Here is a 27,674-nt window from a genome sequence, read left to right on the forward strand (position 1 = left end):
GTCTGTTCATTCTCAAAGACTCATTCTTTTTCCTGACTTCTACAAGGCTTTTGACACCATTGAACACAATTTTCTTCTTACAGTCTCTTAAATTGTTTGATTTTGGCGAGTCCTTTATTGATATTATCTCTGTGTTTTATAGATTAATCAACAGCTCTGTTATTGTTAACTTCGATACCTCCCCAAGATTTGACATACAGCGTGGTGTCAGGCAGGGCTGCCCAATTTCACCCTTTTTTATTTTTATTTGTAACAGAGTTACTAAGTATTATACAAGATTATAGTTTGAAAGTTATCTCTATTTTTGGCAGGAAATAAAAATTTCACAATTAGCGGATGACACTACATTGTTCTTACAGGACAGAAACCAATTGTCCAAGGCTTTAAATTTAGTCAATCAATTTTCTCCTGCTTCAGGTCTAAGACTAAACATTTAAAAATGTGAGATAAAGTCCCTTCATGACTTGGATCATGACTCTATAGGAAATATCCCAGTTAGATCTACTGTCAAATACTTGGGTATTTACATAATTAAAAACTCTGTAGCGAGATAGCAATTGAATTTTTCTGACAAAAAACAACCTTAATATGTGGTCACAGAGGGACCTTTCCTTATATGGTAGAGTTCTTTTATCCAACCCCAGAAGGGCTATCTCATTTTGTGTACCCAGCCCTGTCTTTAGTCGTTGATGACATGGTTATTAAAGAAATTAATTGGACCTTCTTAGATTTCTTCTGGATAATAAATCTCATAAGTTAAAAAAGGAGGTTCTTTCTAACAGCAGAGCGTTCGGAGGTCTTGATGTCATAGATTTTTCTGATATAATGTTTTTTTAAATTCACATTCAGTTTTAAAATTCTCATCAAGAGATGTCTAGCTAACCCAAAATCTATTTGGTCCTTCATACCTAATTCCTTAATTAGTAAAGTTGATGGCATTTATTTCCTCCTAACTATTCACCTTATAAACTACATATTGCTCAGTCCAGATTTCATCAGCAGAGCCTCCTCGCTTTGAAGCTCCGTTTTGTCCATTGGTTTCTCCCCATACAAAACACTTCTTCGGAACAACTCAAACATTACTGTCAGAAACAAACCTCTCTTTTTCATTATGGTTCCAGAATAATATGAACAGTATTTTTTCCATATGTTATGACTCTGGCAATTTGTTAAATTACGAACAATTTATGACTTACCATATCTTCCCAGTTCCCTTCAAAAAATGTAATAATTTAATTAGAGCAGTTCTGTCAGGATTTAAACTCTTAATTAAAAATCACCTTCATTTTTGTCCTGGGAATACAGACATAATGTGGTCTGCCTTGCTCTTGGAAGGAATTTATCTTTTAGATAAGAAGTGTGCTAATAAACATGTTTGACAGATAATCCAGCAAAGAAAGTAAATTATACCAGGGGGATAATTATTTTGGGCTTCTTTTGTAGGGGACATAGATTGGCGCAGGGCCTGGATTTTACCTGGGAAATATTGTATCTCCAACAAGGTCAAAGAAATACATTTCAAAATTCTACACAAAATATATCCTGTTAACTCTGACATCTAAAAATTCGTGAATATTGATAGTTTGTGTTCTTTTTGTAGAAATGTTGATGAGACATCTCCCCATCTGTTTTTTGAGTGCCCGGTAGCTAAAAAAATTTGGTTGGATCTGAGCTCACACTTTGATCCTGCCAGTACTACATAAAAATAAGACATTACTTTTTACTATAATAATTCCACAAACAAACCATTTGAATATATAGTCAATTTCATTATCCTGCAAGCCAATTTTTGTAATCATAAACATAAGTTTGCATGCTGCCCTCTTTCTTTTCTTTTTTATTTTATTGAATTAAGATCTCTCTTAACATCCCTCAGTTTTGTTAAAAATAAAAAACAAAACAATATATATACATATATTAGTTAAACTCTAAGTAACTAGATTTTCCTTTTATATACTGTACATTTATTTATGTACATAATCATCTATGTTTCTCTTCTTTGCAATTACAGCGCACTTATTACCGGGACAATCCCCCCGGAGCAACCTGTTGTGGTGGCTGTGGGGATCGAACCAGCGACCTTTTAATGAACAGTTATGCTCACTACGCCTCCACCACTCGTATTTATACCGTCAAGCCGGTTCAAGTACGGTCAAGAAGTGTTGTTTCAAAAACAAGATAAATCAAATTGATCTTGTTTTAAAGATTTTTAGATATGTTTACAGGAAAACAATACAAACATTATTATCAAGAATATGATTTTTGCCCTAATATCAAAGGTATTACTAGAAAAAAAGAAATTATGATCCAACATGAATTTTATTGATAAAAAAATATGATTGTGCCTGGTAACATGTGCATGTAAAATGGCTATAAATAGCATATTAGCTTAGTGTAAAGCTGACAATTTACACAAGGTTTATTTCTATTTCTTGTGCTCCAAACTTACATCAAACTTAATTCTCTGTCTGCTCGTATGAATGTAACACATCCTAAGAAAGTGTTTCACTGCTGTTCAAATTCACTTTGGATAGCATCATTTATATGGATAAATATTTTCCATCTGAAAGAACTAAATATTAAATGAAACAAATGACAATAAAATGCAAAGTAATTTCTTCAGTAATCAAAATACGTTTTTAATGTAACTGTATTCTAATTTGTAATTATAGTGGAATACAGTTACTTATATTTTGTATTTTAAATACGTATTCCCGTTACATGTATTCCGTTACTCCCCAACCCTGTATATTAAAAACAAAAAAAAATTAAAAAGTACAAGGGCTTGTGAGGCGCGTGACTTACATCTTCGTGCTCGAGACCGGGTTGCCATCGGAAGTGATCTAATTCCAGAACCGTTCCAGGAGGCCCGAAAGAGTCGGGGAATTTCTATGGTAAATATGGGCGTTTTTGCTTTATTTCACCTAATTTCTTCGATTTAGTCGATTCGTTTGTGTTTATGATTTACTTCGTCGTGTATTTGTTAGCTTTTCGTAAGTAACTGCGTTATTGTTTTCTAAGTAATGGAGAGAACAAGCTACTTTGCTAATTTAGCTGTGTAGCTCCCCTAATCATGTTTCTGATGAGTAATTTTAAATCAAACGATTAATTTTTTTTCTAATTCAGTTCTTTATTATGTATATGCACACCAACAATAACGTTGAAGTCTAATATGGTTAAGTGAAAACATCACAGCAGGCCCCACCAGGAGTGGTGGTGGCGGTGGTGACGGCGGCGGCGGCGGCGGCGTAGTGGGCTAAAGTAAGTACATAACTGTTAATCGGAAGGTCGCTGGTTCGAGCTCCACAGCCACTACAATTGTGTCCTTGAGTAAGGCACTTCACTCCAGGTTGCTCTGGGGGTATTGTCACTGTAATAAGAGCACTGTAAGTCGCTTTGGATAAAATGTAAGGCATAAATGTAAACGAAGTGACGTCATGAAATCAGTCTCAATGTGGTATTAGTTTATTCATTGAATGAGAGATGACGTTTTGTTGTTCTTACATAGTCTTTAAAAGTAATCTGGATCAATGTATGGATCAATCCATATGTTCATGTGATTTAAAAAAAATAAATAAACATCCTAATAGGTGATGTGAAATGCAGCGCCTCTCCTTAAAATGTTTTTTTTTTAAACTTGTATAATTATGTTATTCTTATTTACTCATCCATTCATCGTCTGTTGTTGACACACTGCTCATCGTTAACACACTAAAGTATGAAGGCATGTATGGAGTTTTTATTTAGGCTATCATGTCTGTGTAATAGTAGAAAATAGTTTGTATGTGTGTCCTGTGTTTTTCAAACCTTATATTGTCATTGTATGTCACCATTTCCTTATGATTTCCAGGAAGAGATGTCAGGAGAAAGTGTGGTGAGCTCGGCTGTGCCGGCAGCTACAACACGGACCACTTCCTTCAAGGGGTCCAGTCCCAGCTCCAAATATGTGAAGTTGAATGTTGGGGGAGCGCTGTACTACACCACCATGCAGACCCTAACCAAGCAGGACACCATGCTGAAGGCCATGTTCAGTGGCCGTATGGAGGTCCTTACAGATAGTGAAGGTAGATGCAGTTGCTTCTGTTTTTGTGTTTGAATAGTATAATCAACAGTATGGATTGGTATGGAACTGTTTTATAGGTTGATGTCTCAAACTTTTTTTTTTCTCAGGCTGGATTTTGATAGACAGATGTGGGAAGCACTTTGGGACCATCCTGAACTACCTGAGGGATGGGGTCGTCCCTCTACCTGAGAGCAGGAGGGAGACAGAGGAGTTGCTGGCAGAGGCAAAGTATTACCTGGTGCAGGGGCTTGTGGATGAGGGTCAGGCGGCATTACAGGTAGAGTACCAGCTACAACTATAAGAGTCAATACTACATGCTCAACAAATAAATTGTATATTGAATGCTTTTTCTTTTGAATTATTCTCTAGATTAGCAATATTATTTGGTATAGAAATTTCTGTATTGGTCTTCATTCTACAAATGTTTGCAGAACAAAGATGCCTATGAACCATTCTGTAAAGTTCCATTGGTTACATCATCTAAGGAGGAGCAGAGATTAATTTCCACTGCCAATAAGGTACAAATGTTCTAAGCTTCTTTTTTTAGCGTAATGAAATTTTGTTTGCTTACATCGTAAAACCATGACTTTACACATTTCTATCTATTGTCAGCCTACAGTCAAACTGCTTTACAACAGGAGCAACAATAAATATTCATATACAAGGTGAGATGGGCTTAATTGCTTAAAGTAGTGAGTTATTGGAATGCTCTGGGATAGAGAATGGCCTTGCAGATGTGAGGCTACTGTTCAGTTTTTGCTTGATGTATTGGCTCTGTTTCTTTTTAGCAACTCTGATGACAACATGTTGAAGAACATTGAGCTTTTTGACAAGTTGTCTCTGAGATTTAACGGCCGAGTGCTCTTCATCAAGGATGTGATTGGCGATGAAATTTGTTGTTGGTCCTTTTACGGCCAGGGCAGGAAGATCGCAGAGGTGTGTTGCACATCAATCGTCTACGCTACTGAGAAGAAGCAGACCAAGGTAAATTGCCATATGTCCTTCATACGGTTACTTTTATTAAAGGGATAGTTCACCCAAAATTGAAAATTCTTTCATCATTTACTCACCTTCATGCCATCCCAGATGTATAAGACTTTCTTTCTTCTGCTGAACAAAAACGAAGAATTTTAGAAGAATATTGCTGCTCTGTAGGTCCATACAATTAAAGTGAATGGTGGCCAGAACTTTAAATATCAAAAAGCATATAAAGGCAGCATAAAAGTAGTCTTTACGACTCAATGGTTAAATCCATATTTTAAGAAGTTATTTAAAAGGTGTGGGTGAGAAACAGATCAATGTTGAAGTCCTTTTTGACTATATATTCTCCTCCCTGCCCAATAGGTAGCAATATGCACAAAGAATATGAATTAACAAAAACAAAAGAAGAATGTAAAAGTGTAAGTGGAGATTTAGAGTACAAATGACTCTATTATGGATCTGTTTCTTACTCACACTTAACATATTGCTTCTGAAGATATGGATTTAACCACTGAAGTCATATGGAGTACTTTTTATGTGCTTTTTGGAGATTAAAATTTCTGGGCACCATTCACTGTATTTGCATTTACCTACAGAGCAGCAATATTCTTCTAAAAAATCTTTGTTTGTGTTCTGCAGAAGACAGAAAGTCATACACATCTGGCTGAGTAAATGAGAGTATCTTCATTTTTGGGTGAACTATGCCTTTAATGATGGCTAATTTTTCTGAGTGATCATACAAAGAGCTATTATCTAAAAAGACTTGGGACTTTGTCCTTAACTATAAGAAGGCTTCAGTTCTTATGTAACTCCCTTGTTTGTTGACCCTCCCTCACAGGTTGAGTTCCCAGAGGCTCGCATCTATGAAGAGACCCTCAACATCTTGCTTTACGAGTCTCAAGATGGCCGTGGGCCTGACAATGCACTGCTGGAGGCCACAGGGGGCGCTGCAGGCCGTTCCCACCATATTGATGAGGATGAAGAGAGAGAACGTATTGAAAGGGTGCGGAGGATCCACATCAAGCGGCCTGATGACCGCACTCACCACCACCAGTGACCCTGCAGTTTCACCCCTTTTCAGTGCCTTAACACCCACCAGTGCTTCAGTTGCACCCCTTTATTTGCACACGGATACATCAGTTAAGAGTAAGACTGTTTATACCGCATTGATTCTGCTTCCTTGGAGAGAGAGAAAGAGAGAAAAAGGGATATTCCAAGAATAGCTAGTGTTTAATACCTCACTAGGTCACATTGAAGTATGGATATAGCATTTAGGGCAGCATGCTTCAGCTGTTTGTGTGGCAAAAGGTTGTGGCATTGATGTTTAACGTATGTTCACTTTGAGGACCTTACTAAAAAGAGTGTGGTTAGAGTGTGTGAACAAACGTGTACAACAGATGAATGGTTTTACTGCATTCCCTGAACATTTTGCCCTATTTGCTATTTTTAGAGCAAATTCCAATAAATATTTGATCAGTGAAATTGCCATTTAACTGTAGACTTGCAGTTAATGAGTAGTATAATTGAAGTGCTTGCATTTCCACTTATTTAGTGTTTCTGTTATGTCCATTTTAATGGTGTGTCATTATTTACTGTATTATTTCTGTGTGAGTGAAGACTGTAGGATTACTTGTTGCCTTATAGGTAGATACTGTGTTTCCATGTGTATTGTTATATCTGTTTGATTTGTGTAGCTTATGAGTTTATTCCTTTTTTGTTTTGTTTTTTGCATTTCTTGCTTTAAATTGAAGTGTTGAAGCCGGCGACTGCGATGCATTCTGATTTGAGTTTTGCAAATTGTCTTCAGTCTTGTCTGTGAAGAAGAGGGCAAAAACAATGTCTTATTCTCATAAATAAATGCAGAACCTGATTAAGAACTCCCACATAAATATTTTTACACATTACAGGAGTGTCATATGCATTTTTTTAAACTGTCCTTAATTATTATTCTTGTGCAAAATATTTTGCAAGATTAATTTGATTAATCTCAAAGGATTATTGACTGTACATGCTGGATTTTTGAGAGGTCTTATTAAATAACATATGCAATGTAGCCAATAGAGGGCAGTAAGATGTTATGGTGTCTACGCTCATTTAAATGAGGCACTTCAATATAATCCAAACTCTTGTCACCATGTTTCTTTCAACTATTAGGCTAGTTTTAGTAAAAGTGAACGGGATTGAATGATTGAATGTGATAGAACTGAATACAGTGCACTGTATATATTTTCAATCAAGTTAATAATGCTTCTGAATTTTGAAAGCCAACTGGCATGGAAAGAAACATGTAATCAGAAGTGTTTGTATGTATGTGTGTAATGGGAGTATGAGAGTTTAATAAGAGATCTGACTGCATCTAAGAAGCTCCAGGAAGTATAGGAGTAAGAGCTCTCCTCTACTGCGGTGCGTAGTATCCCATATTACTTGTGCTTAAGAGTTTTATTAAAGGTGTATTAAACAATATAAAATGATTAAATCTGTATACTGTTTGTACAGATGTGCACATCAAAATGTTTTACATAGAATTTATTTATACACATGTTATCACAAATAAAGATTTCTACAAATTTAGACCATACTACATTTGATTTGTTTTTATTGCTGTTTGTCTTGGTATAAAAAAAATATTATAAATATGGCTCAGCAACATAGCATGTAATTAAACCAATTGTTCACTGTGGCTTGTCAGAAATAGATATGTGATTGCTAGAATGGTGATCTGACAACAAATTTTGTTTTGATGATCTTTGCAATAATTATTTAGCAAATTCAGTAGGATTTTCATATACTGAGCTCTTAGAAGTCTAAAGGTTGTGTGAGAGGGTTGGGGTTGGAGTAAGATATCCTCTTCCCAGAGTTTCCCTCATGAAATATACACAGACTCCGAGACCTCCTTCAGATCATCGAAACTTGATCCGTGGAGACACCTTTGATAATACGTTATTTTTTATAAACTACAGTAAAGATTGTTTTTGCTTTGCATGATTTATGCAGTAAAGATACAATGTTAACATATCATAATTACAAATATGTCCCTTACCACCATCAGATTTCCATTTTTGCCTTTATAAACCATATGTTCCTGTCCAGTGCTGAAGTCAACACAGCTCTCTTTGCCCACATGGATCTCGAACTTTATGCTGTGAAAGAATCAGATGTTGACACTTTGTGCCCAGATGACCATTATTATAGGTTGGACAACAGGTTACGTCAGCTTCTTTACCTTCCCTGAACCACCTTGATGTTATTCTGCTTGTTTGCAAGCATAGCCAGTTTGGTCAAAACTTCAAACAAGTGGTCACACTGAAGTACCAGGTCCCCCTTAAGTAGAGAAAAGAACAACATTACTACATGCAAATACACACATTTGAGAAACATTCTACTTTGAAACACTTTGTCCTTAAACATAAAAAAGAAGTGTTAAATTTATGTTTTAGCTTGTTCACCTTCTGTTTTGGATCACCACAAGTAACATGGAGGATCATGATGGAGTCGCCCAGATTACTGACAGAAACACCTGCTCAAATACAGACAACTCGATGTGAACTCAAACGTCTGAACTTTCCAAATAAATGCGTTACACAGGTGTCATTTATAGGTGGGACATGTCCCTACTACTTTTTTGCCTTGGCCAATTTTGTCCCTACCACTTTTTGGAATAGACTTACCCAGGTAAGTGTCTAATACAGAGAAACATTGCAAGTTCTTGAGCAGGAGTTTACATTTAGTTTGTGTGTGTTATAATAAGTGCTGATCTGGTGATTGAATATTTTATTTTGAATGGTATGAGGAGTGCTCGTTGCGGCTGTTATAAGTTACATTGAGTGAGAGCATGTGGCGATATGTTTTCATGCACACAGGCGAGATCTCTACTCGCTCCACTGTTCAGCAGCTCGTACTCTTGTCCAGTTAAATCGCAAAGCAAAATGCAAACAAATGTGTCCCAATTCATGATACAGTATACATCAACTGATGTACAGATGTAATCTTGGTTTAGTTACAGTACAGCAGGTATATTAGAACAGGAAACTCCTTGTACTAGAGGCGAAAACATTGCCACGAGACCAACCAGTCACTGTATGTAACCAATGTTTGATCCATGTATTTATCCAAAGACTAACAAAATCCCAGGACAAATAGTTACAGATATAGTGATAAAGTTTTCAAATTGTGAATGTGAAATATTTATTGGAGCACTTGAATTGGCCATCAAGAATGACTTTATGAAAACAGTAAAAGATTATTTGAAATCGTTAGTTCACAACTTTATTAATATTCATGATTTCATGACGTCACTATCAGCATGTTTCCACCACTTTTCAAAACAAAGTGACACCCATGGTACAATGCAACATGCACATAACCCAGCATTTTAACAGATTTTTTCCACAACTACATACAAATATGGGATGCTACGAAAGGAACTTCATCTATAAGAAACAATGGAAGTGGTGCAATGTATTTTATTTCACTGAGCATTGTATGCATGTCTTGTAAGAGACTAACGTGATCACCTTTTAGAGAAACATAGTCCACCCTCTGTTTGATCTTAGCTTCTTCTGCCAGGTACACAGCAGCCTGAGTAAGAATAAGTTGCCTTTGTCTGGGTTTAAATCCATTCCTGTCATACTTCACCACAGGAATGCTGTACTGCAGAGAGAGAAGGTGTTTAGGTGATGTAATGTAGAGAGAGCTCATTCTTTTCTGGTTGGATGATGTTAGTGTGGCATTGTGTGATTTACCTTGATACGTTCATGTCGTATAGTCTGAAGAACCCTCATATTGATGTCTTGTTCATCTGACCAGCGTGTTTGGGGTGGGGGAAAAAAGTGTTTTAGAGATAAAAAAAAAATTGACTTAATTGTAGCATACGTAGTAAATACTGTACTGACTGATCCTGGTGTCCACAAAAGGCACAGGGATGCTCTGAGGATAGCTTTCCTTCTTTCCCTTAAAGATGGCACTGGTTACTACTTTTTGTTGCAGCTGTAAGAGACAACAAGATCAACAACAAAATAAAACAAGCTAAAATGATCATTTAAAGGCACACAATTACAGTGATAGTGACCTGTGCTTTTTTCTGTGATGTGGTTCCCCGCACATACTTCCTCACCAACATACGAGTGTGCAGCTGACGCAGAATTGCTGAGGTCTACAAACGCAACAATCTCAAGCTCTCAAAAGACTTTTCCAAACTGAAAAAATCATACTTTTTAAAAAGTATGCATGTACTATATGTCGAATGCTTCAGATTTTAGCAGCAGAGAACTTGAATACCTCTTTCACAACTGGGGGAGGTGTCAGCCATGTTGTCTTGTCCAATACGGTCTTTGGTAAGTTATCTTTAAGTCTATTCAGGTAGCTCTGTTGGACAAAGGCCAGGTATTCTGTGTTGTCTGTAGTTATTGCCTCATGACGTGTCATATAGCCCTTGATAAACCTGCACAGATAAAAAAAAAAAAAAAAACAGGTTATAAAGAGGAATGGAGTAAACAACACTTATTAATATTCGATTTGTAAAATTTTCTAAGAATATATCAGTTGTGCTTGGAACTGGCCTGTTAAGATGCTCAGTAGTTGCTCCGGTGTTCTGAGTGGTTTGTATGGCATTGCTATTGTGTTCTAGGTGGTTGCTAGGGCATTGCTGGGCAGTTTCTTACTACCAAAAGTAAAAAAAAAAACACCTGCAAGTCTCTATAATATGTAACACATTTCAATCTATCTCTATAAAAGTAATATCACACTTCACACTAAAGCCACACAATTTGAGGTAGGTAATTATTTTATGTCCATGAAGCACAAATGTGTGAGATAAATTTGAGTGGAAAATATAGAAAAGTATGTATATTCTGTATATCATATACAGTATTATATGATATACATTGTATAAAGTATACATTTATGTCACATAGAAAGATTGTGCAATACTATGCAAGCATCACCAATTACTAATCACTAAACACAGATTGAAAATTTACTGACTGAGCACTGTGCTGCACATACTGACTGCACGGCATCATTTCATTTCTCTATTCATTTTCTTTTTATTCATTTAAAAAATGTTTGTATTTTTTTTAATTAAATGTATAAATTTTTAATGTAATTTCTTGTTCTTAATTGGTTTTAAAATAAATTGTATCATTCATATGTAAATGAAATGTGCTATATAAATAAAATTACCTTGCCTTACTAACTAATATTACTTACTTTTTAATTACTTTGACAGCCCAGGCTCTGCGCTCTCTCTCCTTCCGTGCCTGCACCCCTCTCCAGCATGTCTCAATTTTTGTAGCTAAGACAAATGTTACCAAAAAAGAACTTGAAATAAACAAAATCACACAAAAATGCAAATGCTCAAATAAATAGACTTTACACTCACTTAACACTTTATAAAGAACACTTGTACACCTACTTATTCATTCAATATCTAATCAGCCAATCGTGTGGCAGCAGATTAATGCATAAATTCTGGCAGATACGGGTCAGGAGCTTCAGTTAAAGTTTACATCAACCATCAGAATGGGGGGAAATTTGATCTCAGTGGCATGATTGTTGGTGCCAGACAGGCTTGTTTGAGTATTTCTGTAACTGCTGATCTCCTGGGATTTTCACGCACAACAGTCTCTAGAGTTTACTCGCAGTTCTGCGGATGGAAATGCCTTGTTGATGAGAGAGGTCAATGGAGAATGGCCATGATGTTTCGAGCTGACAGAAAGGCTATGGTAACTCAGATAACCACTCTGTACAATTTTCGGAATCAGAATCAAAGTTAGCTTTATTTCCAAGTATGCTTACAAATACAAGGAATTTGTCTTGGTGACAGAAGTTTCCAGTGCAAAAACAATACAACAACAAGACAGAGATAACAATAAAAACAAATAGATGAAAAATAAAAAGTGAATAGAAAATATAAGTATATATTGAAATAGACAATGATATATATATATATATATGTGTGTGTGTGTGTGTACAGTATGTACAAAGTGATAGCAGTGATTGAAATTTGAGGCAGATTGGCTTCAACAGCAGAAGACCATGTTGAGCACATTATTAGGATCATAGTATTCCTAATAAAGTGCTCAGTATGTTGCAATATTCTATAAAATAAATTGCATCACAAAAAATACTGGATTAAATAAAACCAACATATACTGTTGCTCACCGGCTTCTTTCTGTTTTCTAAACTCTCCTTTGGCCCTGTAGCCTTTGTATTTGGCCTGTATTCTTGTAGCTGTAAAAGCAAAACAACAGCACATGGTTAGAATACCATGTTAAAAATGTGCCTCTTTTTCTGAGGTCTCTGTTGCTTACCCAGTTCATGTTTGCAGATTTCAAAAGCGTCTTCAGTGGCAAAAAGTGTCCTTGCATATCGTATGAATATCTTTGTCCTTAGAGAAAGACACAACATGTACGGTTCAACTCCGAGTGATGAAACACTGATGCTGATTTGTTACTATTAACATAAGTTAACATGAAACAGCTCTAACCTGCCCATTTTATACTCATCAGGCTGGTAGCCCAGATGCTGCACCAGTGTTTCCACCCCATCTGAAGGTACACCTCTCCAGTGGGGCCAAGTGACAGGACAAAGTGCTTTATACCTTAGGAACATCCATAAAATTAATTTACAAGCTACCAGCTGTCACATTTGTGGATATGAGGGTATTTTGACTCAGTCTACCTCTGTAGAAAGACATCGTATCTACGCCGATATGCAAATCCAGCTCGTCTGACCATCAGGTGCTCCATTAAGCCCAGATATTTCACCTGGTGTCTCACCAGGACTTCATCAAACTTGCCTGTGATGAAGAAAGTATGATTAAGAGACACTACATACCGTACAGTATATTTGGTTTTTGGACACTTAAGCCACACATATGAATTTAATTGCATTAGATAAAAGAAATGTATTGGATAAAAAAAAATTCTTAACAGACATATGTTTTTTAAAGTTTCATGCAATATGTTCTCACCTGGCTGCTTATTTTCATTGGACTTGAGGCAACGCACATACCATGCCTCCTTAGCTGTTAGAATCTCCGTCAGTCGAAGTAGGCTGTTCTTAAACTGAGTGGCCACCTACAAATCCATTTCAAAATTCAGATGAATTAATGGCTGGTATCCATACTACCATCCATCATTTATATAGACCAGACTGGGTTTATTGGAATCAGACATTCCTTTTTGAATCTTAGATGATTGTTTAACATTGTATACAAATCCTCCCTTTCTACTGAGGCTTTACCTTCATTAGATGCAGAGACAGTGTTTGACCTCTTCTACACAATAGAGAAGTTTGATTTCAGTGAGAAATTCAAAAAGGTATGAGTGTCTGCAGATGACATACTATATATTCTAGATTTTGTTTTAGAGAAACCTGTAGCTCTTAAAATATCATAATCATTCAGTCTTATTTTGGTTTTTCTTTATCATTTTTATGTAAAGCACTTTGAATTGCCATTGTGTATGAAATGTACACAATGGGGGGGTTGTGTATATTTCAGTAAAGAGCATATAGCATGCAGTATATACTTTTGTAGCAGCTAGTATGATATTTTTAACAAAGCCAGTCAACTCACTGTCTCAGGCCTTCTCCTGCTGTCTGCTTCAGTGGCTGGAAAGCATTCATGTATTATTGGGATTTTTGACAAGCACATCACCTGTTGGTTACACACACGTGACCATGTAATCCCTGTTTACAGACAATAACTTTTGTAGGGCAGAAAATAAGAGAAACCTAATTATTAAGTGGCCTATTTTAAAGTAATTTTCCTTTCATCCAACCTCTGCACTTACTTCTTTGATGTTCTTGTACAAAAGATCATTGTTTTTGTCGATGAAGCCTGTTATAAAAAAGGGAGAAAATAGATCATAGAAAACATGGAAAGAACTCAATATTAAGTGAATGCGAGAGCAAGTCTGACCTTTTCAAAACTGTAGTGACCTGTAAATAGGCTATGTGATAGGGAATGTTTTCAAAATAGCATACTTCCATACTTCTTTTACTATTGCTGCAGTATACATTATAGTATATATACAGTACATAAACAGTGCAAAATACATTTACCAAAAGCCATCATTTTTTAACATCTCTTTCTTGACTCATTATTTGATATGACTGCTGAAAATGTTTACACAAAATTGGATGAAAAATGTATATTTCAAAGATGATAACTAGACGCCACTCATTAAATCATACATGAAATGAGATGAGATCATTTAGAAAACATTGTAGTTTAATTCAGTTTTTATTTTTTATTGTGTAATTCTGCCTTCTGTTACAAGTACTATTTAAAAAAATAGTAGGAGGCATTCAGTATATACAGTACTATGCAGTATTTAGTCAGTATTTAGCTAGTATTTGTAACGATTACCCTGTCTTGTCTCACTGTTGCCCTCTTGTTTTCCATCTTGTCACTTTTCACTTCTTAGTTTTCACTTTAGTCCCTTATTTAACTCCATAGTCCACCCTGTCTCGTTTCACTGTTGCCCTCTTGTTTACCATTGTTGTCACTTTTGCACTTCTTAGTTTTCACTTTAGTCCCTTATGTAATTCCATAGTCCTTGTTAGCGTTCGTGTTCACTGTTCATTGTTTACACCTGCCCTTGTTAATTTGCCTTTGGTTTCTGTTAATCACCTTGTTATCTTGTTTGAGTTCTGTTCTTTCATTGGCCACCTATCCCATGTTTGTGTATTTATACCCCGTGTCTTTGTTCTGTCTTTGTCGATCGTTGTTTGATGTTTGCCTGATGTTTGCGTCTCTCCCTTGTTCCCTGTTTGTCTCTACCGTGATTACCTTATCTAGTTTATGTTTTCTTTTCCCCATCGTAGGTTGTTCTTTTGTTCATTTAGTGTTTTGTTATCAAATAAACTCTAACTGCGTTTGGATCCGCATCTCTTCGTCAGCCTCATTATTCAGACGTAACAGAACGATCGACCACTATGGATCCAGCAGTTATACGGGCCAACTGCCGGTTGCTCAACCTCAAACAAGAGGGCCGCCCTGTTGAAGACCACATCAGCGACTTCCTCGCGCTGGCGAAGTTCACAGACTTCTCGGACTCAGCCCTGGTGGTCTTCTTCAGGGACACCTTACACGGTTCAGCTCAGGGAGCGTTTGCGCCCGGCAACGCTTGGTTGGACTCTCCACGACTTCCTGGAGGCGACCTTACTGGTCTGCGGCTCACCCTACACCGTGGTCTTCGCCGAGGAGGATTCCACCTCTCCTCCCACTGTGGTGACTCCCCAATCGTCCTTGGCGCTTCCTGCCGCACCAGCCCCACCTGTCAGCGAGCCCGTCCCCACGCCAGTCGCCTTCCATGAGCCAGCGCGGCCCACTGCGTCTGCCGGAGGAGGAGAGAAGACGGGCTTCCGCCTCCCGGCCCGCGCCAGCCCCGGTCTGCGAGCCAGAGCCCACGCATGTCACGGTGAGCGAGCTAAAGCCCACGCATGTCACTGTGAGCGAGCCTGAGCCCTCGACCGTCCCCGAGCCAGTGCCTGTAGCCTCAAACGTCAATGAGCCAGTGCCGTTAGCCTCAAACGTCAATGAGCCAGCGCCTGTAGCCTCGACCGTCCCTGAGCCAGCGCCTGTAGCCTCGACCATCCCTGAGCCAGTGCCAGTAGCCATGACCGTCCCTGAGCCAGTGCCAGTAGCCATGACCGTCCCTGAGCCAGTGCCAGAAGCCATGACCGTCCAAGAGCCAGTGCCAGTAGCCATGACCGTCCAAGAGCCAACGCCAGTGGTCGTGCCCATCCTAGAGCCAGCACCTCTCGAGCCTTCTAGGGCTCCTCCTCCCGAGCTTTCCAGAGCTCAGCCATCCGAGTTTCCCGAGCATTCCAGAGCTCAGCCATCCGAGTTTCCCGAGCTTTCCAGAGCTCAGCCATCCGAGTTTCCCGAGCTTTCCAGAGCTCAGCCATCCGAGTTTCCCGAGCATTCCAGAGCTCAGCCATCCGAGTTTCCCGAGCTTTCCAGAGCTCAGCCATCCGAGTTTCCCGAGCTTTCCAGAGCTCCGCCTCCCGAGCTTTCCAGAGCTCCGCCTCCCGAGCTTTCCAGAGCTCCGCCTCTCAAGCCACTCGAGCCTTCCAGGGCTCCGCCTCTCAAGCCTACCAGGGGTCCGCCCCTCAAGCCTCTCGAGCCTCCTAGGGCTCCGCCCCTCAGGTCTCTCGAGTCTTCCAGGGCTCCGTCTCTCAAGCCTCCCGAGCTTTCCAGAGCTCCGCTTCCCGAGCTTTCCAGAGCTCCGCCTCTCAAGCCTCTCGAGCCTTCCAGGGCTCCGCCTCTCAAGCCTCTCGAGCCTACCAGGGGTCCGCCCCTCAAGCCTCTCGAGCCTCCTAGGGCTCCGTCTCTCAAGCCTCCCGAGCTTTCCAGGGCTCCGCCTCTCAAGCCTTCCAGGGCTCCGCCTCTCAAGCCTTCCAGGGCTCCGCCTCTCAAGCTTCCCAGGGCTCCACCCTTCAAGCCTCTCGAGCCATCCACGGCTCTGCCTTCCGAGCCTCTTCCAGAGCCTCCTACGGCTCTGCCTCCCGAGCCTCCTGCGGCTCCGCCTCCCGAGCCTCCTGCGGCTCCGCCTCCCGAGCCTTCTGCGGCTCCGCCTCCCGAGCCTCCTGCGGCTCCGTCTCCTGAGCCTTCCTTGGCTCCGTCTCCTGTGCCTTCCTCAGCCCCATCCCCGGAGCCTTCCAGGCCTCCGCCTCAAGAACTGCCTACGGCGCCACCGCCCTCAGCTCCGCCTCCTGAGCCTCCAGAGCCTCCCTCTGCTCCGCCTCCTGAGCTTTCCAGGGCTTCGCCCCCCGAGCCTCCTACGGCTCCGCCTCCAGAGCCTTCTAGGGCTCCACCTCTAGAGCATCCTACGGCGCCACCTCCCTCGGCTCCACCTCCAGAGCCCTCCAGGCCTCCGCCTCTAGAACCTCCTTCGGCTCCGCCTCCTGAGCCTCCCTCAGCGCCGCCTTCTGAGCCTTCTACGCCATCGCCTCCCTCGGCTCCGTCTCCCGAGCCTTCCACGGCGCCGCCTCCCAAGCCTTCTACTGCTCCGCCCCCAGGGTCTCCTGCGGCCCTGCCTATGCCTCCTGCGGCACCGCCACCCAAGTCTTCGACTGCCCCACCTCAGAGGTCCTCCTTGGCTCCGCCTCACACGGCTCCGCCAGCTCCCCCAGTGGCCACACCTCCCAGGTTCCCTGAACCAGCCCTTGCCCTGTGGTCATCTCCCAGGTCCCCTGAACCGGCCATTGGCCCACGACCACCTCCCAGGCCACGGAAGCCGGCCTCTATCCTGTGGCCTCCTCCCAGGCCTCCTGACCCGGTCCCTGTCCGGTGGCCTCCACCCAGGCCTCCTGACCCTGTTCCCGTCCTGAGGCCTTCCCCCAGGCCTCCTGACCCAGTCCCTGTCCATTGGCCTCCACCCTGGTCCCCCAAACCTGTCCTTGCCCTATGGCCAGCTCCCAGACCACTGAAACCTGTCCCCGCCCGGTCGATACCACCCCGGCCTCCCAAACCTGTCCCTTTGTGCCCCCATGGACTGCCTGGTTGTCCCTTGTGCCCCCGTGGACTGTCTCATCTCCCTTTGTGCCCCCCATGGACTGTCGCATCTCCCTTTGCGCCCCCGTGGACTGTCTCATTTCCCCTCGTGGCCCCCCCTGGACTTCCTGCCTGCCCTCTGTGCCCCTTGGACTGCCTCCTTGTTCTCGTGCCCCCCCTGGTCTGCCTGTCTGCCCCCGGATTTCCTGCCTGCCCAGTGTTCCCCCCTGGTCTGCCTGTCAACCTATGTGCCCACTTGTACTGTCTGTTTGCCCCTGGTGCCCTCATGTTGTTCTTATGGACTTTTGTCTTTTGTTATGTGTTTTTTAGGATCGTCTGGAATCCGATCTTTAAAGGGGGGGCTATGTAACGATTACCCTGTCTTGTCTCACTGTTGCCCTCTTGTTTTCCATCTTGTCACTTTTCACTTCTTAGTTTTCACTTTAGTCCCTTATTTAACTCCATAGTCCACCCTGTCTCGTTTCACTGTTGCCCTCTTGTTTACCATTGTTGTCACTTTTGCACTTCTTAGTTTTCACTTTAGTCCCTTATGTAATTCCATAGTCCTTGTTAGCGTTCGTGTTCACTGTTCATTGTTTACACCTGCCCTTGTTAATTTGCCTTTGGTTTCTGTTAATCACCTTGTTATCTTGTTTGAGTTCTGTTCTTTCATTGGCCACCTATCCCATGTTTGTGTATTTATACCCCGTGTCTTTGTTCTGTCTTTGTCGATCGTTGTTTGATGTTTGCCTGATGTTTGCGTCTCTCCCTTGTTCCCTGTTTGTCTCTACCGTGATTACCTTATCTAGTTTATGTTTCTTTTCCCCATCGTGGGTTGTTCTTTTTTTCATTTAGTGTTTTGTTATCAAATAAACTCTAACTGCGTTTGGATCCGCATCTCTTCGTCAGCCTCATTATTCAGACGTAACAGTATTCCATTTCGAACATAGCCAGGATTTTTCTGTGGCATCTCTTACCCACAATGCAGTAGGTCACTTCTCCTGCATAATGAAGAAGACGAAAGTCCCCTCTCTCCAGAGTCTTGCGTGTCTTTTTATCAGCCAACTTATGCCTTCAGTTCAGGAAAAAGTTCAAGAAAATGCTCTCAAAAGAACAGAATGATATCCTATCATTTTTTTATAATACATTTGTGTTCTGGTTTGGCATTAGAACATCTACTTTTGTGTTCCACCAAAGAAAGAATGTCAAATGTGTTTAGAACCTTTAACTCTAAAAATCCTTACATTTTAATTAGTTAAATTTTTGGGAGATTAAGATCTTGGCACACATTCAGTAATTCAGGTACTCAATTTGTATTTGATCTGGATAAAGAGTAATGCAACATCACAATCGCTTTGAGTCCTGGGCTCTATCAACACGGTTGTCAGTCAATAAAAGGCTTAAGAGAGACAGTAGCCAAAGCAGGGGGGGAAATGCTTCAGTTTCACATACAACACAGCTGGGCTGATTCTTTGACATTAGAGTTGTGCTTTGTTGAGTCAAACTACTGATAGTTTCCAGCAGTGCTGAATTACTTTAATTAAACTGTATCCAAGCAATTTTGAGTTATTAACTTAATATTAATTGTTAAACACAAACTCACGTCACAAAATGGGGATGATTTCCCATTCTCTGCTCAAGCTTCTCGAGAAATGTGAGATCAGTAGCGTCACCTGGTCGCAGACACTCCTCGTCCTGAAATTCCAACAGCAAAAATAAAGAATTTCAAAAAGTGTTACAGAAGAGAAAAGGATAGGCTATCTGGCTATTTTTATTTCCTGTGTTTAGGTTGCTGCTTTTTGACAGTGTGCTACTCGTTATTCCATACCAGCACGGAAATTATTCCCCTGTGCTGCTCCTCCACCAGGTCACAGATGATTTTATTGTTAAAGAACTGCACTGGCTCCCACTAAAACACATGGAGAGAAAATGCTGCAATCTTAGGATTTCATTGCATAAGTGATATCATGACAGATAGGGAGAGTTTGATAGGGGTCTCCAAGCAAAAATAACATGGAATCTCCAACAATGATTGTTTAAATTGTAAATATTACCATAAGGGTTTAAATATCAGACGTAGTTTAACCCACCCCAATTCCTTCTGCTTCATATTCCTCCTGTTCAGCCTTCATCGTCAGCTGAATGAAGAGTTGCTGTAGCTTCTCATTACAGAAGTTTATGCAAAACTGCTCAAAGCTAAACACACACACATACACAAACTAAAACAAAGAGTCTGCCAACATCTGTCTGTATGGCACTTCATTCATAACACGTACCTGTTCACACTGAATACCTCAAAGCCATAGATGTCTAACAATCCAATGACTGTCTTCCTGCTTGAATCCTGAACACCAAAACATGAAAATCGTGGTAAGGCATAGATACATTTTTCTTAGACATAGTTTCTTCATGGTAGAATTTGGTCAAAAGCAACAACAGTATACTTCCACCATTGTTTAAAACAAAAGAAACCAAACGTAAATATTCATTTGAATTACTTTTTCTGCATTCCTACCTTATTCTCCAGAGACTCATTGATCTTGTTGACCAGCCATGTGAAGGTACGACTATAAATTGCTTTGGCCAGGGCATCTCTCGCATAGACAGCATGATCTATAGTGAATGGACTGAGGACCTGTGAGCCAGAGAGACAGTTATCATTGTCCTCCTTCAGGAAAGACTAGGGTGAGTTTTAGGACTGGTATTGATATTGATTTACTGGTTCGATTCCGATTCACAAGCTCTCGATTGGATATCCATTCATATAAGTATATTTTGGTTATGATGGCCCTTTTGCTTACATATGAAAGAAATTCTCTTTTAAATATATAATAAAATTATATAAATATAAATAAAATTATATTTGATTTGTTTTTCATCATTTTGGTCACATTTTGGCTTTTAAAAAATTAACAAGTCCACGTATTCAGTCAATAAATAAGATACACACTACAGGCTAAAAGTTTTGAAACACTATCTCATTCTTTATTATAATAATTTTTTTCTTTCATATTTTAGAATAATAGTAAAGTAATCAAAACTATGTAATATCATAAATGGAACTATAGGAATTTTGTTGTGATTAAACAAAATCCAAAATAAATCAAAACGTGTTATATTTTAGCATCTTGACTTGACTTGACTTGATCTTCAAAGTAGTCACCCTTTACCTTGAATTTGCAGAAATGTACTCTTGATATTTTCTTAACCAACTTCTTTAGGTATCACCCTGGATGCTTTTTAAACAGATTGAAGGAGTTCCCATCTATGTTGGGCACTTATTGGCTTCTTTTCTTTATTATTTGGTCCAAGTCATCAATTTCAAAAACTTTTTTTTATTATTATTAAATTGTACTTTTATAATGAAATAAATGAATATGGTGGCACAATTATTGTCTATAATTTTTGTCTACAAAACTAATTTCAAACATTTAAGCATATGCCTTGAGATCAAAAGATTCAAGTGTTTCAAAACTTTTGACCGGTAGTATATATATATATATATATATATATATATATATATATATCTATATATATTATAATTAAAAAAATTTTTTATTGGTTGCTCCTCAAGCATTACACATAACAAAGCAAAACATTCATGTACAGAGTCAACCATTATCCACCTTAAACTCCATTATTTCCCTTCCCCTCATAATCCCCACCCTGACCCCAACAAACATCCCTGTGGCCAAAGCCAGAGTACACACTCAGATAAAAAAATTATAATAATAATGATTATAATACACACACACACACACACACACACACACACACACACATATATACTGTGTGTATATATATATATATATATATATATATATATATATATATTTTAGGGCTGTCAATCGATTACAATTTTTAATCAAATTATTTACATGGTGTCCCGATTAATTAATCGTGATTAATCGCATATACAGGTGAAACTCGAAAAATTAGAATATCGTGCAAAAGTTCATTAATTTCAGTAATTCAGCTTAAAAGGTGAAACTAATATATTATATAGACTCATTACAAGCAAAGTAAGATATTTCAAGCCTTTATTTGATATAATTTTGATGATTATGGCTTACAGCTTATGAAAACCCCAAATTCAGAATCTCAGAAAATTTGAATATTTTCAAATATATTCAAGGAGGTAGCTGAGGATGTGGCCACCAACAGCATCCCCCTAAGTATAAATAAAAGTGTGAATCTTCTTTAACATGCAACAGTCTTCAAGATGGGACAAAAACAACAAAACAATGGGAAAGATGATAGCAAAAAAGCAGAATAGATGGGATGAAATGGGTCACTTTATTATAAGCAGAATGCATACCTGGCTGTCAAACTGAATGTCCATATACTTCCCAAAACGACTGGAGTTGTCATTTTTCATTGTCTTTGCATTTCCAAAGGCCTAAAAGCACATTTGATAAATGTACAGTATGCCTAACATTGTGAACGCTTAGATTTAGAGAAGATTATTGTTGGACTGACCTCTAGTACAGGGTTGGACATGAGCATGCAGTCTCTCACAGTGTCTAGCAAAGTGGTGCTAGGGCAGCTCACTGCATAATACTGCAAGATCTTTTTGGAGGCCTCTGTTTTGCCTGCTCCACTCTCCCCAGATATCAGAATAAAGTGGTTGTTGGCTTCCATTAACATGGTGTGGTATGCATTATCTGCTACTGCATAGCTGGGGAGGATGAAGGAAAATGTTAATAAAATATATATATTTTTAACAATGTTTTAATTACTAAAAAAGGAAGGTAAAGCTGATACACTTACATATGAGGTGGAAGCTCAAAGAAGTTCACCCCCATGTAGAAATCCATCTGCTTCTTGGTGTAGATGTCCAACATTTTGTATGGGTTTATGGATATCAGCAAAGTACCTATGTAAGTCTGGGAATATGAAGATGTTTTGACTTGAACTTGTACTTGATATGTTTGGGATATGAGCATAATGAAAGATAGCAATAACATTTTTGGGTAACATTTTACAATAAGGTTCCATTTATTTACATTAGTTAACTACATTTTAAACATGAATAACAAGGAAAAATACTTTTACAGCATTTGTTAATCTTGGTTAATTTTAATTTGAACATTCACTATTATATTAATACACAAATCAAAAGTTGTATATGTTAACATTAGTTAATGAACTACCATGGACTATCAATGAACAATTGTGTTTTTATTAATTAACATGAACAAAGAAGAATCAATTTTGTTTAAAAAATATTGTTCATTGTTAGCGATACCCAATGCAATAAATGCATTTGGGTATCAAATTAAATAATGTTAATAAATTGAGCCTTATTGTAAAGTGTTAACAATTTTTGCACAAAGTTATTGGCTTAATCAGTATTTTTGTCTTGCTTTCCTGTAATAATATCAAAATATATTTAAAACAAGATACATTTCCTTGGGAAGCAAAATTCAGCAAAATGTTAAGACTTTTAATATTTTTTTGAATTTTGTTTATCTATATTTCTCCTTTAATACTTTACAATTTTTTTCTGTTGTTTTAAGCATAAACCAGAAGATATTTGGATAGATTTGTGTTTAAAACGAACATAAACAATTTACCAGTGGTGTAAGATAAATAAACTAAATTCAAGACTTTCTCTGAAAACAAGTCTTACTGTAATATCTTTACAATTTTGCTTCTTAAACTTCCTATTCTGTTTGGTCATTTTTGACAAAAATGTAAAAACATTGTTTCTTTTATCTGAGCAGTACAAGACTTTGTGACCTTCCTCCAGTAGACATCTGAAAAAATAGGACTTGATTCAATAAGTCTAAGTGGTCATAAAAAGATTTAAAAAAGGAGCAACACCTTTGACACATTTTCCGACCATAGGAAATGAATGGGAATAACAAAAATAACAGAGCAATTTTTTTTATTTGTCAAATAAAATGTATAAATTACGGTAGCCACAGTGCAGAAAAAACACACACAGAAATGAAGGGGTGAGACTTTTCAACATGCAGAGTGCAAAACATACAGCCCTACTTGATCAGAATAGGAGGGTTAAGTACAGTTCCTCTTCTTTCACTCATTCAACATTGTGTCGATTGCAGTGACACTAGGGGTCTCTTCTGAGAGCCTCGGTTACCACTGAACTTGAGAAAAGGCCAATGAGAAATTGGCGAACAGAATTTGCATGTCCCTCCCCCGGACATACGGGTATAAAATGAAGGAATTGTGCATCTGTTTAGTCAGATTTCTTCTTCAGAGCTGAGCAGTTGTGTGATCAGCAAGTTGACGTTCACTACTGTTCCACTCACCTCTTCCAGAGCAAAGCAGTTGGATCTTACGGCGCATTACCAGTGGCTTTTCTCTTCCTCTGCACGGCAGTGCATACTACGCCCCTGGGCGCTTCGACAGCGCTTCTAAAAGAGCATTACCCTCATAAAGAGTAAAAATGTATCTATTAGAGCAATACACATTGGCGTTGAATGTCTTTTTAAAGATGCGTCTTTTTAAAGATGCCTTTCCACCTTTGTGTAGTTCCTGGATGCTGCAGATATCTCTCCGCTTCTGACGGTCATGGGCGCTGCCTCACAGGTCTGGGCTGCGATCACACTGAGGCAGTGTATATGGATGGTTCATGTTCTCATTGCGAGAACTGGCGATGAACGCGATCTGGGGAATGCAGCGGGCGCGGTTTCGCCGGGTATAAAGTTCAATGGAAAGGAGGAGGCGAGAACCAGCTTGACAATATAAATAATAGTTTTAATCATAAACTTAAAAGACACAAAACACACACATGACGGACATGTCCGTAAACTATCTCTCTCTCCGCACAACCCTCCGCAGTCAGCCTTTATCCCTCTCGGAGGCTTGATTAGCCTGATAAGGGACCGGGATATGTAGAATCACGACCCGGCCCCACCCTCCGCCCTGCCACACCGGGTTAATCCCCACGAACCACCCGCCCCCCAGCACGCTCATTTGCCCCCGTCCGTGTCCGTTGCGAGAACGGCTTCCCCCACAGCCAGTCTGATATCTCCTTTGGACCCGCCGAGCTGGATGAGAATATTGCCGCTGCATCGGACAGCGTTGCGGCGTCTGACGAATAGGACTCGACTGGGCTGCCACCTTCAGGTCTGCTCACCCAGTCTGAGGCCGACACGCATGTTTGCCCGGGCCGCCGTGAGCATTGGGCTGGTCGAGATTCGGGATACGCCCCCGTTTCCCAGCTGAGCCTATTCGGCGATGCCACTGAGGACTTCGCCTAGCGGTTTTCAGCGGTGAAGAAACAGACAGAGGCCATTCAACTCATCATGCCTCCTCATTACTGTAGAGGCCCCAGTGTAGAGCTCCCTGCAGGAAGCTGATGCCCCCTTCTAACGAACCCCTTCGTGGACACGAAAGGCTCCCAAGCATTCCTGAGATGATCGACTCAGGGAGCGAGATGGCTGCTATGGAGCTGGCCTCTAGACCACTCCATCCCCCGGTGGAGGACCGGCAGGGAAACTTTTTGCCACACCCCGACCGTTCTGGTCTGGCAAGGTAATTGCTTTGAGTTTTCCCTCAGCACTTTTTCTGGGCGCAACTTTGCTCCCCGACATAATATTACCTGCTCCCCCCCGCTGCGAGGCCCCTCCAGGTACGTAAAATGTGATCGTCCCCTTAGTGCCTCCCGCTCTGAGCTTGGACGTGTCGCTTACGCTTTACAACCCATCGAGCTGGCTGGCCAGGACCATCTGACTCGGCAACGCGATTCAGTTCACCAGGCGCTCGCCCCGTTTCAGTGGCATCTGCTTCACTTCGGTGCACAGCGAGAACGGCAACACCCTGCGAGCGGAAATCGCAACCCTTTTACACAAGGACACGATAAAGCCTGTCCCTCCAGCCGAGATAAAGAAGGGTGGGCTGCGGCCAATCTTGGACCTGTGAGTTCTGAACCGGGCCTTACACAGACTCCCATTCAAGATGCTCGCGCAGAAACTTATTCTAATGTGCGTCTGGCATCAAGATTGGTTCGCAGCGGTAGACCTGAAGGACGTGTAATTTCGCATCTCAATTTTGCATCAACACAGAACCGTCCTACAGCTCGCGTCCAGCTGCGCGACAGCTCTGCAACTGCAGCATATATAACTCGCCAAGACGACTTTCGCTCTCGTCGTATGTCGCAACTCGCCCACCAACTCCTCCTCTGGTGTCAGCATCGGCCGAGGTCAGAGGATGCGCTGTCACGACAGGCCACACTCAGTGGAGAGTGGAGACTCCACCCCCAGGCGGTACAGCTGATTCAGAATTGATAGTGTGAAGCACAGGTAGACCTGTTTGCCTCTCTGGAATCCTCCCGCTGCCTGCTCTGATACTCCCTGATGGGAGCCCCCCTCAGGACAGACACGCTGGCACACAGCTGACCCCGGTGGCTGCGTGAGTACGCATTTTCCCTAGTGAGCCTACTTGAACAAGTCCTGTGCAAGGCCAGTGAGGGCACTCTTGTAGTGCCTTGTTGACCCACTCAGACTTGGTGCTCGGATCTCACGCTCCTTGCGACAGCATCTTCCTAGCAGATTCCCCTGAGGAAGGACCTTCATTCTCAGGGAAGGGGGACTCAGTGGAAGCATCTGCTAAGATATGTGAGGCCTACAAGGCATATTTCAGCATCGGGGATCAAGACAGACCCCATGCCAGCACTGCAAAACACTCTGGTATGTAAGATGGACAATTGTTGCTCTGAATCTTATGTTATAACATCTTTTAAACAATTTTAAATTGTAAAAGTTTTTAAATTTTAAATGTTATTGAAATAATATATCATATTTGAACATTTTTGCTATAATCTCTTACACATTAGTCATAGGTGAAATAAATGTATTTTTGTAGGATGGTACAGAGGGGAAAAGAGAGCAATGAAGTTCGCTATCCCAAGAATTTGGCGGGAACCCACTGACCACTCAAGCAACTGCTACTTCTGCATGGTGGACCTTTCCAAACATCAGACTGGCAAGAATGCACCTGCTATCACATATCCGGACCTTCCTCCATCCATCGCCCCAGTGCCACACTGCCATGAGCTCCAATACCCACTCCTCCGGAGAAAGAGAGCAGCCATCTTTAGAAGAGGGCAGCAAGTCAGAGAGTGAGGAAGACATTGAAGATCCAGAAGTTGAAGATTTCAGAGTTGGAGCTGAGGACAGAAACCTATACTACCCCAGCCAAAAAGACCTCAACGACTTGATTAGAGTTCTTGGTCTCACCAAGTCCAATGCCGAGCTTTTGACGACTAGGCTCAAGCAGAGGAACTTGTTGGATGAAAGTTCTTCACCCTTCAAGATGGGCTCTGCTTCTGCCACAATGAGACCAGTCTTTTCGAGGCTATCGGAATCGCCTGTTACCAGAATGAGTGGCGCCTCTTCATTGACAGCTCATCCAGGAGCTTCAAAGCCGTGCTGCACCATAATGGAAACAGGTACCCGTCTCTTCCCCTGACTCAACACCTTGCTGGATGCTTTGAATTATGATGAGTATGTCTGGGAGGTCATAGGAGACTTCAAAATGGTGGCATTCCTGATGGGTCTCAAAGGCAGTTTTACCAAGTTTCCATGCTATCTTTGCCTTTGGGATAGCAGGGACACCAAGGTGCACTACCAAAGATGGGACTGGCCACAGCGGACATAGTTCGACATAGGACACAACGTCAAGTGGGAGCAACTGGTGGACACCCCCAAAGTTGCTGATGCCACCACTGCACATCAAACTGGGCCTTATGAAACAAATTATCAGAGCTCTAGATAAGGAGTCAGCATCCTTCAAGTACCTTTGACTGTCTGAGGCAAAGGTCAAAGCCGGTGTCTTTGTTGGACCAAAGATAAAGAAGATCCTGTAGTGCAATGAATTCCCCAAGAAGCTCACTAGTAAAGAGAAAGCGGCTTGGAACAGCTTTGTCGCAGTGGTTCAGGGCTTCCTGGGCAATCACAAGGCCAAAAACTATGTGGAGCTGGTTGAGACTCTGGTGAAGAACTACGGCACAAAGGGCCGCAGGATGTTCCTCGAAGTCCATATCCTTGATGCTCATCTTGATAAATTAAAGGAGAACATGGGAGCATACTTGGAGGACCAAGGCGAGTGCTTCCACCAGGATATACTGGACTTTGAATGCCACTACCAAGGAC

The 27,674-nt window shown here is 40.8% G+C and overlaps 2 protein-coding genes across 3 annotated transcripts in view; one reads left to right on the forward strand and one right to left on the reverse strand.

The window, feature by feature from the left end:
• Nucleotides 1–2,828: 2,828 nt before the first annotated feature.
• LOC127626167 (BTB/POZ domain-containing adapter for CUL3-mediated RhoA degradation protein 3-like) lies at nucleotides 2,829–7,622 on the forward strand. Of its 2 annotated transcripts, none has more exons than XM_052101765.1 (7): nucleotides 2,829–2,894; nucleotides 3,851–4,064; nucleotides 4,171–4,340; nucleotides 4,495–4,581; nucleotides 4,676–4,728; nucleotides 4,852–5,047; nucleotides 5,883–7,622. In XM_052101765.1, the coding sequence occupies exons 1-7, from the start codon at nucleotides 2,892–2,894 to the stop codon at nucleotides 6,099–6,101; spliced, it is 942 nt and encodes a 313-aa protein (XP_051957725.1). In that variant the 5' UTR covers nucleotides 2,829–2,891; the 3' UTR covers nucleotides 6,102–7,622. The 2 variants fall into 2 exon arrangements, with proteins under 2 accessions (XP_051957725.1, XP_051957733.1); XM_052101773.1 differs by having other exon boundaries at nucleotides 2,834–2,894; nucleotides 3,855–4,064.
• An 85-nt stretch (nucleotides 7,623–7,707) lies between these two features.
• The window catches only part of LOC127622438 (unconventional myosin-Ih-like), a 32,685-nt gene continuing 12,718 nt past the window's right edge, over nucleotides 7,708–27,674 (reverse strand). Inside the window, exons 3-28 of the mRNA XM_052096548.1 lie at nucleotides 22,321–22,436; nucleotides 22,030–22,228; nucleotides 21,869–21,949; nucleotides 20,066–20,185; nucleotides 19,827–19,894; nucleotides 19,641–19,746; nucleotides 19,379–19,459; nucleotides 19,154–19,245; nucleotides 18,528–18,622; nucleotides 13,841–13,887; nucleotides 13,624–13,704; nucleotides 13,018–13,123; nucleotides 12,726–12,843; nucleotides 12,532–12,645; nucleotides 12,356–12,432; nucleotides 12,207–12,275; nucleotides 11,252–11,336; nucleotides 10,322–10,484; nucleotides 10,113–10,196; nucleotides 9,937–10,030; nucleotides 9,787–9,842; nucleotides 9,559–9,694; nucleotides 8,491–8,561; nucleotides 8,268–8,365; nucleotides 8,085–8,184; nucleotides 7,708–7,971 (exon numbers count right to left, since the gene is read on the reverse strand). Of these exons, the coding sequence (XP_051952508.1) occupies nucleotides 7,945–7,971; nucleotides 8,085–8,184; nucleotides 8,268–8,365; nucleotides 8,491–8,561; nucleotides 9,559–9,694; nucleotides 9,787–9,842; nucleotides 9,937–10,030; nucleotides 10,113–10,196; nucleotides 10,322–10,484; nucleotides 11,252–11,336; nucleotides 12,207–12,275; nucleotides 12,356–12,432; nucleotides 12,532–12,645; nucleotides 12,726–12,843; nucleotides 13,018–13,123; nucleotides 13,624–13,704; nucleotides 13,841–13,887; nucleotides 18,528–18,622; nucleotides 19,154–19,245; nucleotides 19,379–19,459; nucleotides 19,641–19,746; nucleotides 19,827–19,894; nucleotides 20,066–20,185; nucleotides 21,869–21,949; nucleotides 22,030–22,228; nucleotides 22,321–22,436 (2,484 nt within the window). The 3' untranslated portion in view covers nucleotides 7,708–7,944. The remainder of the gene's footprint in view (nucleotides 7,972–8,084; nucleotides 8,185–8,267; nucleotides 8,366–8,490; nucleotides 8,562–9,558; nucleotides 9,695–9,786; nucleotides 9,843–9,936; nucleotides 10,031–10,112; nucleotides 10,197–10,321; nucleotides 10,485–11,251; nucleotides 11,337–12,206; nucleotides 12,276–12,355; nucleotides 12,433–12,531; nucleotides 12,646–12,725; nucleotides 12,844–13,017; nucleotides 13,124–13,623; nucleotides 13,705–13,840; nucleotides 13,888–18,527; nucleotides 18,623–19,153; nucleotides 19,246–19,378; nucleotides 19,460–19,640; nucleotides 19,747–19,826; nucleotides 19,895–20,065; nucleotides 20,186–21,868; nucleotides 21,950–22,029; nucleotides 22,229–22,320; nucleotides 22,437–27,674) is intronic.

This window comes from Xyrauchen texanus, chromosome 3, assembly GCF_025860055.1.
Source record: "Xyrauchen texanus isolate HMW12.3.18 chromosome 3, RBS_HiC_50CHRs, whole genome shotgun sequence".
NCBI lineage: Eukaryota > Metazoa > Chordata > Actinopteri > Cypriniformes > Catostomidae > Xyrauchen > Xyrauchen texanus.